General features: G+C 42.3%; 2 protein-coding genes across 5 annotated transcripts in view; one reads left to right on the top strand and one right to left on the bottom strand.

The window, feature by feature from the left end:
- Positions 1 to 14,104, bottom strand: part of SGCD (sarcoglycan delta) — a 607,498-nt gene that overhangs the window by 330,265 nt on the left and 263,129 nt on the right. The gene's annotated exons all lie outside the window — the stretch shown is intronic.
- Positions 10,821 to 12,112, top strand: LOC130367487 (proline-rich protein 2-like). The gene is made up of 2 exons (XM_056569910.1): positions 10,821 to 10,896; positions 11,151 to 12,112. Exons 1-2 carry the CDS (start codon positions 10,821 to 10,823, stop codon positions 12,110 to 12,112), a joined length of 1,038 nt encoding a protein of 345 aa, XP_056425885.1.

Here is a 14,104-nt window from a genome sequence, read left to right as displayed (position 1 = left end):
AGGGTCACAGTTTTTCAGCTTTAGCGCGATGGACGATTTTGATGACATAATAAATAAAAAAGCATATTATGATTGAGAGGTCTGTGAGTCTTATAAATCTTGTAAGGGTTGCCTATCAAGGCGTAATCCTTTTTGGCCTTTTGAAGTCTACAGATGCATGTTGGTAATATAACTTATGGAATTACCCGTTTAGGCGAGACAGAAGCGACAATCAACAAGTGCTTTATGTCATTATGCCAATGTGTTCGTGCCGCCAGTGTTCAGTACATCTTACAGATAATATAGCCCACTTCATACATCTTGTTGCCTGGGAGATAAAGCTTATACTTCAGGGTCATCCAAACTGTTTGCACTCTGAATATCCAGCTGGGTTCCTTCTAACGTTGCGAGCAGTCAAAGAAAAATATGAAACGTTACTGCCATACTTAAAAAAAATTCACAGACTCTCCGCACTCTCCACCATCAAATAGCAACACCATACTATTGCTATAATACTATACTAACCACTATGAAAAAAAAAAGATAATACAGTGATCCCTCAACTTACAATGGCCTCAACATACAATAGTTTCAACATACAATGGTCTTTTCTGGACCATTGTAACTTGAAACCAGACTCAACATACAATGCTATGGAATCTGCCAAACATGTCAATGGCTGGAAGAACCGACCAATCAGAATGGACATTTCACTGGTAACACCCCTGTATTCCTAAAGTGTATGCACTGACTGGTGTCTGGTAGCACCCCCTACAATACAGGGAGGTATTACATGTTCTGTACTCTTTACCTGTACCAGGGTTAGCTGCTCTTTTGGACACCAGGTGAGGGCGGCTCCATTTTGCTTTTTTAGGACATTGCGTGTTCTGTACAGGACCCTGAAGAAGCTTCTGTCCTCTACATACACCAGTGTTTCCTAATGAGAGTGCCTCCAGCTGTTGCAACACTACAACTCCCAGCATGCCCGGACAGCCTTTGGCTGTCCGGGCATGCTGGGAGTTGTAGTTTTGCAACAGCTGAAGGCACCCTGGATTGGAAAACACTGACAGTGATTTACAGCTCCCAGCAGATCTTTCTTACTTTTATATGTAAGGATTTGCTTTATCTATATTAGTTATCTACTTATTTATCTTTAATCCTCACTTTTTCCTATTTTTAGATGACATTTTGGGGCTTCAGAACCAATTACCAGGTTTCCATAGAGTTATGGGCCCAGATTTATCAAACTGTGTAAAAGTGAAGTGATTTCCCCACAGCAGCCAATCACAGCTCAGCTTTCACTTTACCTCAGCTCGTTAGCTGAGCTGTGATTGGCTGCTGTGGGAAAATCTCTTCATTTTTTTCTGAAACACAGTTTGATAAATCTTGGCCATAGTCTCAACATACGATGGTTTCAACATACAATGGTCGTCCTGGAACCAATTAATATTGTAACTTGAGGGACCACTGTACTCTGGTCAGCCCAAAAATTCCAGACGTCTATACATCAGCAAACACTACCCCTGATCGACATGTGATCACAAATACAATTGACTGAAACTGTGTCAGGGTCCATGCACACTACGGATTTTCCGCCCGTATCCGGACCACTAGGGCGGCCAGAACCAAGTTTACCAGCAACTATAGCCGGCAGCTCTTTCCGCTCTGTATTCCGCCAAAAGAATGAACATATCTCTATCTCTCAGCGGAATTCTGTTCCACCACAAAGTTTCCGAAGTGTGAATAAGTCTGCGAAAAATCCTATTAAAGGGTTACTCCGCTCCACAGCGTCAGGAACTCAATGTTCCGAACGCTGGGTCCGGGCTTTCGTGTTCACTCCCGCCTCCTCTTGACGTCAAGCCCCGGCCTAGTGACCTCACACCCCCCTCAATGAAAGTCTATGGGAAGGGGGCGCGACGGCCGTCAAGTCCTCTCCCATAGACTTGCACTGAAGGGGCAGGACGTGACATCAAGGGGGCAGGGTTGACGTCAGGAGGGGGCGGGCGTGAACACGGAAGCCTGCACCCAGCGTTCGAAACATTGAGTTCCGGACGCTGGGGAGCGGAGTAACCCTTTAAAGGGGTGCTCCACTGGCCAGCGTTTGGAACTAAATGTTCTGAACGCTGTTTTCGTGTGGCAAGGTGTCGGTAACGGCCCTTGCGAAGTCACGGCCATGCCTCCTCAATGCAAGTCTATGTCGCCACGCCCCCTCCCATAGACTTGCATTGAGGGGGCGTGGCCGTGATATTACGAGAGGCGTGGCCAACCCTCGCAGCAAGAAAATTACATAGTGTGAATGTACCCTTACTATGAATAACTTACCCAAAAGTCTTTGGTTCCAAAAACCTTAAAGGGGTACTCCGGTGGAAAACTTTTATTTTTAATGAACTGGTGATAGAAAGTTAAACATATTTGTAAATAACTTCTATTGAAAAATCTTTATACTTCCAGTACTTTTTAGCAGCTGTATGCTACAGAGGAAATTCTTTTGCTTTTTGAATTTCTTTTTTGTCTTGTCCACAGTGCTCTCTGCTGACACCTCTGTCCGTGTCAGGAACTGTCCAGAGCAGCATAGGTTTGCTATGAGGATTTTATCCTGCTCTGGACAGTTCCTGATACGGGCATCAGGTGTCAGCAGAGAGCACTGTGGACAAGACAAAAAAAGAAATTCAAAAAGAAAAGAACTTCCTCTGTAGCATACAGCAGCTAAAAAGTACTGGAAGGATAAAGATTTTTTAATAGAAGAAATTTACATATCTGTTTTACTTTCTGGCACCAGTTGAAGTTGATACAAGGGGATATAGGTGATCAGCTGTGATCTATGGGAAAACCTGCAAGTAAGACACTTCTCTGCAGCGCCACCACAGGTAAAAAGAAGCATTACACAGAGCTTATTTTAAACAATGGATGAATGTGTTAGGTCCTCCAGATCAAGAGGCGTTGTTTATAGCACATCTTAGATATGGCAAATAGACAGCCTTAAAGGGGTATTCCAGGCAAAACCTTTTATATATATATATATATATATATATATATATATATATATATATATATATATATATATATATCAACTGGCTCCGGAAAGTTAAACAGATTTGTAAATTACTTCTATTAAAAAATCTTAACCCTTCCAATAGTTATTAGCTTCTGAAGTTTTCTGCTCAATGATGATGTCACGTCCCGGGAGCTGTGCATGATGGGAGAATATCCCCATAGGAACTGCACAGCTCCCGGGACATGAGTCATCAGAGAGCAGTTAGACAGAAAACAACAACTCAACTTCAGAAGCTAATAACTATTGGAAGGATTAATATTTTTTAATAGAAGTAATTTACAAATCTGTTTAACTTTCCGGAGCCAGTTGATATATAAAAAAAAAGTTTTGGCCTGGAAAACCCCTTTAAAGGGGTACTCCGGTGAAAACCTTTTTTCTTTTAAATCAACTGGTGGCAGAAAGTTAAACATATTTGTAAATTACTTCTATTAAAAAATCTTAATCCTTCCAGTACTTATTAGCTGCTGAATGCTACAGAGGAAATTCCTTTCTTTTTGGAACAATGATGACATCACGAGCACAGTGCTCTCTGCTGACATCTCTGTCCATTTTAGCAACCATGCATAGCAGATGCATAGCAGATGTATGCTAGGGGCAGCATGGTGGCTCAGTGGTTAGCACTGCTGCCCTGCAGTGCTGGGGACTTGGGTTCAAATCCCACTAAGAACAACAATAAATAAAGCATTATTACAATAACGTCAGCAGAGAGAACTGTGCTCGTGAAGTCATCAGAGAGCATTCCAAAAAGAAAAGAATTTCCTCTGTAGTATTCAGCAGCTAATAAGTACAGGAAGGATTAAGATTTTTTTAACAGAAGTAATTCACAAATATGTTTAACTTTCTGTCACCAGTTGATTTAAAAGAAAAAAGGTTTTCACCGGAGTACCCCTTTAAGAGCAAATACACATGGGGGGAGATTTATCAAAACCAGTGCAGAGGAAAGTTGTTCAGTTGCCCATAGCAACCAATCAGATCGCTTCTTTCGTTTTGCAGAGGCCTTTGTTAAAAATGAAGGAAGCGATCTGATTGGTTGCTATGGGCAACTGGGCAACTTTTCCTCTGGACAGGTTTTGATAAATCTCCCTCATGGTTTTAGCTGATCTTGCTAGGGGAAGCCATCACCAGCCAAACATTTGTAGTATTCGGTATGACACAGTGTCATTCAAATGACTGGAGCTCTATGCACTGTGGTCCCTCAACTTACAATGGCCTCAGGTTACAATATTTTTAACATACAATGGTCTAGACCAGTGGTCTTCGACCTGCGGACCTCCAGATGTTGCAAAACTACAACTCCCAGCATGCCCGGACAGCCGTTGGCTGTCCGGGCATTCTGGGAGTTGTAGTTTTGCAACATCTGGAGGTCCGCAGGTTGAAGACCACTGGTCTAGACCATTGTAACTTGAAACCAGACTCAACATACAATGCTGCAGACAGTCCAGATGTGCGAAATGTGCCAATGGCTGGAAGAACCAACCAATCACAATGGGCATTCACTGGTAAAACCCCTGTATTACTGAAGTGCATGCACTGACTGGTGTCTGGTAGCACCCCCTAGAGTACAGGGAGTTACTACATGTTCTGTACTACTCTTTACCTGTGCCATGGTTAGGCTGCGTTCACACGGCCCTCTAGACCGGACCCGTCCCCGTCTTCTCTTAAAAAAACAAACAAAAAAACGGACAATAACGCACGCAAACAGATGTTATCCGTTTGTATCCATTTGGATCTGTTATTTTTCAGTTAATAATCCCCCCCCCCCCCCCCCAAATTTTTTTTTAGTTCTGAGCATGCTCAGAAGTAAAAACGGATGCAAAAAACAGAATGAAAAAACGGATGCAAACTGATGACATTAAAGGCTCATCCATTTTCCATAGACTTCAATGTTAAATTTACTGTATCTGTTTTTTCTTCCATTTTTTTGACGGGAGAAGAAATACTGCATGTGCTGCACACAAAGAAAGAAAGCTGCGCGCTTCTCACCAACGGCCAATGCGATCCACCTGCGCACGGCTTCACGGCAATAATCCAAAAGGAAAGAATGTCCCGCGCTGGTGGTGCACTTAAAAGCTTATTTATTTCCTGTCATGGAGTCACAATACAGGTAAAGGAACGCCTGACGCGTTTCGCACCCACAGGTGCTTAATCGTAGACGATTAAGCACCTGTGGGTGCGAAACGCGTCAGATGTTCTTTTACCTGTATTGTGACTCCATGACAAGAAATAAATAAGCTTTTAAGTGCACCCCCAGCGCTGGACATTCTTTCCTTTTAAAAAAATACTGCATGTGCTGCACACAAAGAAAGAAAGCTGCGCGCTTCTCACCAACGGCCAATGCAATCCACCTGCGCACGGCTTCACGGCAATAATCCAAAAAGAAAGAATGTCCAGCGCTGGGGGTGCACTTAAAAGCTTATTTATTTCTTGTCATGGAGTCACAATACAGGTAAAGGAACGCCTGACGCGTTTTGCACCCACAGGCGCTTAATCGTAGACGATTAAGCACCTGTGGGTGCGAAACGCGTCAGATGTTCTTTTACCTGTATTGTGACTCCATGACAAGAAATAAATAAGCTTTTAAGTGCACCACCAGCGCGGGACATTCTTTCTTTTTTAAAAATACTGCATGTCTTTTCTCCCGTAAGAAAACAAAAACGGAAATGAGCGCAGAAGGGTGCAAACGGATGTGAAAGGATTGTAATGGGATTATTTTACAACTGTTTGTAATCCGTTTACAAACAGCAACAACAGAACCTGAATTGGGACAGACGGCCGTGTGAACGCACCCTTAGCTGCTCCTTTGGACACCAGGTGGGGGCGGCTCCATTTTACCTTTTTTAGGACACTGTGTGTTCTGTACAGGACCCTGAAGAAGCTCCTGTCCTCTACATAGACAGTGATTACAGCTCCCAGCAGGAAGCTGTAGAACTTGTTTTATCTGTATTATTTTTGGATGACATTTTGGGGCTTCCGAACCAATTACCAGGTTTCTATAGAGTAATGGTAGACACCTACACCCCCTGAGGAAGCCATTTAGTGGTGAAACGATCGTTGGGGTTGGTAGGTAAGGTCTGGCATACTTGTTCCCTCTGGTCCTTGGGTTTGATCCCTTTTGCTTATTCTCTCCTTGCCCTCGTGCTTGCGTTCAGCAGCCATTTGGTGCGTCTCCATCTCTGACATATACTTTGATTGCCCTTTGACCTTGTATTTACATCTATATTCATTACCTCTCTATACTCAGTTCCAGTCCTCACCTACCCATCTGTAGTATTTTCTGGTGCCTTGTTTTTATTATGTATTTGTGCTATCGTCTTTTAATTAATGATATACTTCAATAAAGATTTTGTTAACTTTCTTGCATTTATTGTTTAGTTATTCATTTGTGCATAATTTTTTCTGTATTTTTGGTGGTGCTGCTATAGAGTTATGGTCTCAACATACAATGGTCTCAACATACAATGGTCGTCCTGGAACCAATTAAGATTGTAACTTAAGGGACCACCATATGAAGTATTGTCAAGCCCACCAGAATAAAAAGCTCCTTTTACGGAATTCCTTTCCGTTCTGGCTTATAGATGGGGGTCCTGTGCAATAGCCCATCAGTACTGCGGTGAAAAACTTTTTTTTTTAATCAACTGGCACCAGAAAGTTAAACAGATTTGTAAATGACTTCTATTAAAAAATCTTAATCCTTCCTGTACTTATTAGCTGCTGAATACTACAGCGGAAATTCATTTCCGTTTGAAACACAGAGCTGTCTGCTGACATCATGACCACAGTGCTCTCTGCTGACCTCTCTGTCCATTTTAGGAACTGCCAGAGTAAAAAGAAATCCCCATAACAAACATATGCTGTTCTGGACAGTTCCTAAAATGGACAGAGATGTCAGCAGAGAGCACTATGCTCGTGATTCAGCAGAGAGCTCTGTGTTGCAAAAAGAAAAGAATTTCCGCTGTAGTATTCAGCAGCTAATAAGTACAGGAAGGATTAAGATTTTTTAATAGAAGTAATTTACAAATCTGTTTAACTTTCTCGCACCAGTTGATTTAAAAAAATATATATTTCACCGGAGTACCCCTTTAATGACATTTATATGTACTAATTGGACATATAAACTGGGGTTGTCTCCATAATCTTTGTTAACTCATAAATCCCTATGGGTACGTTCACACGTACAAGGTCTGCTGCATATTTTGTGCTGCTGATTTTGTTCCCCATTCACTTCACTGTATTTGTAAATACCATATAAGTCCTTTAAGTGACAACGAGGAACATTGTCTAGAGATGCATTTTTAGAAACTCATGACACTTCTTGGCAGAGAAGGAAAAATGCTGCAACTGATAGGATGAAAAGGCCAGAAGGAACGGCACATCTAAAGAACTATCAAAGGGCAGAATAAAGCAAACCATAGTCTGATACAAAGATCAACAGATCAATAGGAGTAGTATTAAAAGAAATGAAAATCTGGAGGAGTACCGGAAAGTGGGGAAGTGTATTGCGAAGAGACTCTCAATTCTCAGTATTTTGCGGCTTTCTTTAAAGGAAGCCTTTAGTCAAAAATAAATAAAAAATAAAAAAAAGAATTTTTTTGTTGTTAAAGGGGTATTCCAGGAAAAAACTTTATATATATATATATATCAACTGGCTCCAGAAAGTTAAACAGATTTGTAAATGACTTCTATTAAAAAATCTTAATCCTTTCAGTACTTATGAGCTTCTGAAGTTAAGGTTGTTCTTTTCTGTCTAAGTCCTCTCTGATGACACCTGTCTCGGGAACTGTCCAGTTTAGAAGCAAATCCCCATAGCAAACCTCTTCTAAACGGGGTGTTTCCCGAGACAGGTGTCATCGGAGAGGATTTAGACAGAAAAGAACAACCTTCACTTCAGAAGCTCATAAGTACTGAAAGGATTAAGATTTTTTAATAGAAGTCATTTACAAATCTCTTTAACTTTCTGGAGCCAGTTGATATATTTTAAAAAGTTTTTTCCTGGATAACCCCTTTAATATTCAGAATAAATATTTTTTTTTTTTTTTTTTTACTATTTTCACACCCTAATGGATAAAATGGATAAAAAGTTGACAAAAAAAAAAAAGGGAAATATGTTAAGTCCACAGTACATAAATAAAGCAAATGCCCATGGGCCATAATGATGGATCTTGAGAAGATCTGGTCATGACCTTCATGTTGACTTACAGTACAGTATTGGTAGCATCAATTCATACACAATACCAATTATTCTGGTCTGTGATAGTGGCAGCAACCCAGCATTGGATTGTTTATGTTAAAGGGGTACTCCGCCCCAGGACATCTTATCCCCTATCCAAAGGATAGGGGATAAGATGTCAGATCGTGGGGGACCCCCGGGATCTCGGCTGCAGCACCCTGCTATCATTACTGCACAGAGCAAGCCCCCTCCCATAGACTTGTAATGAGGGGGCGGGCCGTGACCTCACGAGGGGGCGGAGCCGTGACATCACGCTGCTCCGGCCCCTTTATCACCCGTCATTCCGTACAGAGCGAGTTTGCTCTGTGCAGTAATGAGAGTGGGGTGCTGCAGCCGAGATCCCGGGGGTCCCCCGCGATCTGACATCTTATCCCCTATCCTTTGGATGGGGGATAAGATGTCAGTACCCCTTTAAAGGGGTACTCTGGTGGAAAACCAATGTTATCAAATCAACTGGTGCCAGAAAGTAAAACAGATTTGTAAATGGCTTTTATTTAAAAATCTTAATCCTTCCAGTACTGATCAGCTGCTGTATGCCCCAGAGGAAGTTGTGTAGGTCTTTCCAGTCTGACCACAGTGCTCTTTGCTAACACCTCTGTCCGTGTCAGGAACTGTCCAGAGCAGGAGAAGTTTACTATGGAGAGTTGCTCCTGCTATGGACAGTTCCTGACATGGACAGAGGTGTCAGCAGAGAGCACTGTGTTTAGACTGGAAAGAACTACACAACTTCCTCTGGAGCATACAGCAGCTGATAAGTACAGGAAGGCTTTTTAAGATTTTTAAATAGAAGTCATTTACAAATCTGTTTAACCCTCTGGCACCAGTTGATTTACAGAGTACCCCTTTAAGGTCAATGCATTTTGCATTTGGAAAAGTTACAATGGGGATGAGGATTGAGTAGATCAGTGGTCTCCAAACTGCAGACCTCCAGCTGTTGCAAAAATACAATTCCTAGCATGCCCAGACAGCCGTTGGCTGTCTGGGCATGCTAGGAGTTGTAGTTTTGCAAGAGCTGGAGGTCCACAATTTTAAGATCACTGATCTACTCAATCCCCAACAGCTGGAGGTCCAAGGTTTGGAGACCACTGGAGTGGTTGTCTCCATGCATCTTCAAGAATCAGCGTATATTGAAGATACTTTAAAAATGAAAGGGTTGAAATTTTTTTTTTTTAAGTTTTGGAATATTTAGCAGAGAAAAAGAACGTCACAAAAGACAGGGCAGAAAGGAGGAAACTTTGCATGAAAGTTGTCAAAACTCTAAATAGGCAAATATTAAAGGGGTACTCCAGTGGAATATATATATATATATATATATATATATATATATATATATATATGCTGTATACTACAGAGGAAGTTGTGTAGTTCTTTACAGTCTGACCACAGTGCTCTCTGCTGACACCTCTGTCCGTGTCAGGAACTGCCCAGAGCAGGGGCAAATCCCCATAGCAAACCTCTCCTGTTTTGGACCGTTCCTGATATGGACAGAGGTGTCAGCAGAGAGCACTGTGGTCAGACAGAAATGAAATTAATGGAGATATCTAGTCCTGAAAAACGTATCCCCTATCCTAAAGATAGGGGATAAGTTTCAGATCGTGGGGGGTCCGACCGCTGGGGCCCCCGCGATCTCCTGTACGGGGATCCCGACAGCCCGCCGCAAGGGGGCGTGTTGACCACCGCACGAAGTAACGGCTGACACGCCCCCTCAATACAACGCTATGGCAGAGCCGGAGCGCTGCCTTCGGCAATCTCCGGCTCTGCCATAGCACTGTATTGAGGGGGGGGGGGGGGGGTGTCGGCCGCCGCTTCGTGCAGTGGTCAACAAGCCCCCTTCCCTTCCCCGGCTGCCGGGACCCCCTACTGGAGAGCCCCCGCCCCAGCGGTCAGAGCCCCCCACGATCTGAAGCTTATCCCCTATCCTATCCTTAGGATAAGGGGAAAATTTTTTCAGGTCTGGACTACTCCTTTAAAAAAGAAAATATCTTCCTCTGTAGTATACAGCAGCTGATAAGTGCTGGAAGGATTACGATTTTTTTTTTAAAGATGTAAGTTACAAATTTGTTTAACTTTCTGGCACCAGTTAATTTAAAAAAAAAAAAAAAATTCCACCGGGGAACCCCTTTAAGAAAGGAAGGCTGAAGATTGAAAAGAGGAAAATTGGAAGGAAGACGACATGTTTTTGGGTGGACATGTAAAAATAATGACATGAGCCAAGAGGAAGTGATAGGGTAATAAAGTTTAACTACAAAGAGCTGAACGAAATTCAGCATAAGCATAAGCAGGGAACCTGGAGAATAACACAAGGACCAACACAAGGACCAACACAAGAACCAACACAAGGACCAACACAAGAACCAACACAAGGACCAACGCAAGGACCATCCAGCCAGGTCTAGTCTTTCCATTACACCAACTGGAGACAGTAGGAAGGAGATAATGAGCAAAGTATAGACTATGTATAGAAATAAAAAAACTAAGGACATGGGCCAAGAAGGAAAGGACAAAGTAATAAAGGTTACCTATAAAAAGTGGATGAAGGGTAAAGCTTAAGCAGGGAACATGGAGACCAACACAAGAACCAACATAAGGACCATCCAGCCAGGTCAAGTCTTTCCAATTACACCAACTGGAGACGGTAAGAAGGAGATAATGAGCAAAGTACAGACTGTATGCTAAAAATCCTATACTGAAAAGAAATCGAGGAACAGAAATGACTTTGAAAGAGAGAAAAAAATGAAGGAAGAGGACAAGTGTGTGCGTGGACGTGTAGGGAAATATACAAAAAACACTAGTGACATGGGCCAAGAGGAAATGATAGGGTAATAAAGGCTACCTATAGAGAGCTGAAAGAAGTTCAGCATAAACAGGGAACCTGGAGACCAACACAAGGACCAACACAAGGACCAACACAAGAACCAACACAAGGACCAACACAAGAACCAACAGAACCAACGCAAGGACCAACACAAGAACCAACACAAGGACCAACACAAGAACCAACAGAACCAACGCAAGGACCAACACAAGAACCAACACAAGGACCAACACAAGAACCAACTGAACCAACACAAGGACCAACACAAGGACCAACACAAAAACCAACACAAGGACCAACACAAGAACCAACACAAGGACCAACACAAGAACCAACACAAAGACCAACACAAGGACCAACACAAGAACCAACACAAGAACCAACACAAGGACCAACAAGAGAACCAACACATGGACCAACACAAGAACCAACACAAGGACCAACACAAGGACCAACACAAGAACCAACACAAGGACCAACACAAGAACCAACAGAACCAACACAAGGACCAACACAAGAACCAACACAAGAACCAACTGAACCAACACAAGGACCAACACAAGGACCAACACAAGAACCAACACAAGGACCAACACAAGAACCAACACAAGGACCAACACAAGAACCAACACAAAGACCAACACAAGGACCAACACAAGAAACAACACAAGAACCAACACAAGGACCAACAAGAGAACCAACACATGGACCAACACAAGAACCAACACAAGGACCAACACAAGAACCAACACAAGGACCAACACAAGAACCAACACAAGGACCAACACAAGGACCAACACAAGAACCAACACAAGAACCAACACAAGGACCAACAAAAGAACCAATACATGGACAAAAACAAGAACCAACACAAGGACCAACACAAGAACCAACACAAGGACCAACACAAGAACCAACACAAGGACCAACACAAGGACCAACACAAGGACCAACACAAGAACCAACACAAGGACCAACACAAGAACCAACACAAGGACCAACAAAAGAACCAACACATGGACCAAAACAAGAATAAACACAAGGACCAACACAAGGACCAACACAAGAACCAACACAAGAACCAACATAAGGATCATCACAAGGACCAACACAAGGACCAACACAAGAACCAACAAAAGGACAAAAAAAGGACCAACACATGGACCAACACAAGAAGCAACACAAGGAACAACACAAGAACCAACACAAGGACCAACACAAGAACCAACACAAGGACCAACACAAGAACCAACACAAGGACCAACACAAGAACAAACACAAGGATCAACACAAGAACCAACACAAGGACCAACACAAGGACCAACACAAGAACCAACACATGGACCAACACAAGAACCAACACAAGGACCATCCAGCCAAGTTCAAGTCTTTCCTATTAAACCAACTGGAGACAGTAAGAAGGAGGCATTGAGCAAAGTATAGACTATATGCTAAAAATACCATACTGAAAAGTAAAGAAATTAAGAAACAGAAAAGACTTTGAAGGTCAAAACCAAGGTCAGGAAGACAACACAAAGAAAAGGAGTATAGAGCAGGAAATCCTTATCGAGCATTACTTACAGAAAATCCTCCACTTCCCCCATGCTGTGCCTATGTGTTGTATATGTGGTGGGCACACTCACTTCCCAGTATAGAATAAACATATAGGTAAGCGCGAGAATGTGATAAATGTGCGTCGTTCTGTGCACAAAGCAAGATGTCTTTGAATTAGTGATTACAGTAAGACCAAACAGGGGCCCCCTGGGAGCTAAAAAGCCTCCAGTGAAGAATTTTATACAGAACCTGCTGACTCCACAAGAGGGATTAAGTAAAGCGATGACAATTGTGCTGGTTTTGATCACTGGGAAGAAAAAAAAAAGGGGGGGGGGGAGGGGTGTACAATCTGATTTCACATAGAGAACAAAACCCATTAAATATACAGGTACAGTCAATATTATACATATGCTGGGGCAAGAATTAACTGTGCGTTGCCCAATGCGCGGAGATATACATTTTTGCTGGATGCTGAGTACTGGGAGAATTAATGAAGATTTATCTAAGGAGCAAAACGAGCAGCCAGATGTTTAGTGACTTGTCATTCAATGATGACGTTACGTATGACATCATCATTACATCATGTGTTGTTTTTTTTTATTTAAATAAGCTTAAATGAGCACTGTCAGATCCAAAACCTTTTTTACATGTCGTACATCTTGGCAAAACCTTAATCTTTCTAATATACTTCATAAAAAAATGTCATCTCCTTTTTATAGAAATCATGGCTTATACTAGGTGTCTTCATCATCTTTGCCCCGGCTGAAGCACAGACATGGACAAAGTCTAGTAAGTGAGGACAGGACTAGTACTCCTCTGTGCTCACTCCTGTCCTGTCTATCAGACTATCAGAGAGAAGGGGGTTACAGGGCAGCCTGCATTGATTGAAGAAGCTCAGCACAGCACAACAGACTCAGGGAGGAAGTTAATGCATGGTGAGTAAGGGCAGGCTCAGTGCATTCCTCGGACACACCCCTTCCTGAGCAGTGGATGTCAGAATGAGCAAGCAGTGAGCAGCAGAACTGATGGATTTGTGAGCCAAACACAGAAGCTAGACACATAAAAAGACATGTGAGGCCTGACCTAGACCTAGACTGCAACAGGTAAATGTAGCCTGGGCTCCGAGACAGGGAGCCACTTGGCCAGCAATATGGGGGACTTCTATGGTTGGCATATCTGAGGCACTGTATGGGGTTACTTAATAATGTGGGCAACACTTATTATAAACTGTTTTTTATTTTAGCTTTTACATTATTAAAGGGGTACTCCACTGGAAAAAAAAAAATATATATATATATATATATTTTTTTTTTTATAGACCGGTGGCAGAAAGTTAAACAGATTTGTAAATTACTTCTATTAAAAAATCTTAATCCTTCCAGTACTTATGAGCTGCTATATGATCCACAGGAAGTTCTTTTCTTTTTGAATGTCCTTTCTGTCTGACCACAGTGCTCTTTGCTGACACCTCTGT

Source organism: Hyla sarda, chromosome 4, assembly GCF_029499605.1.
Source record: "Hyla sarda isolate aHylSar1 chromosome 4, aHylSar1.hap1, whole genome shotgun sequence".
Lineage (NCBI taxonomy): Eukaryota > Metazoa > Chordata > Amphibia > Anura > Hylidae > Hyla > Hyla sarda.
The sequence above is the reverse complement of the archived record's forward strand: the minus strand, read 5'-3'. Positions and strand labels throughout refer to the sequence as shown.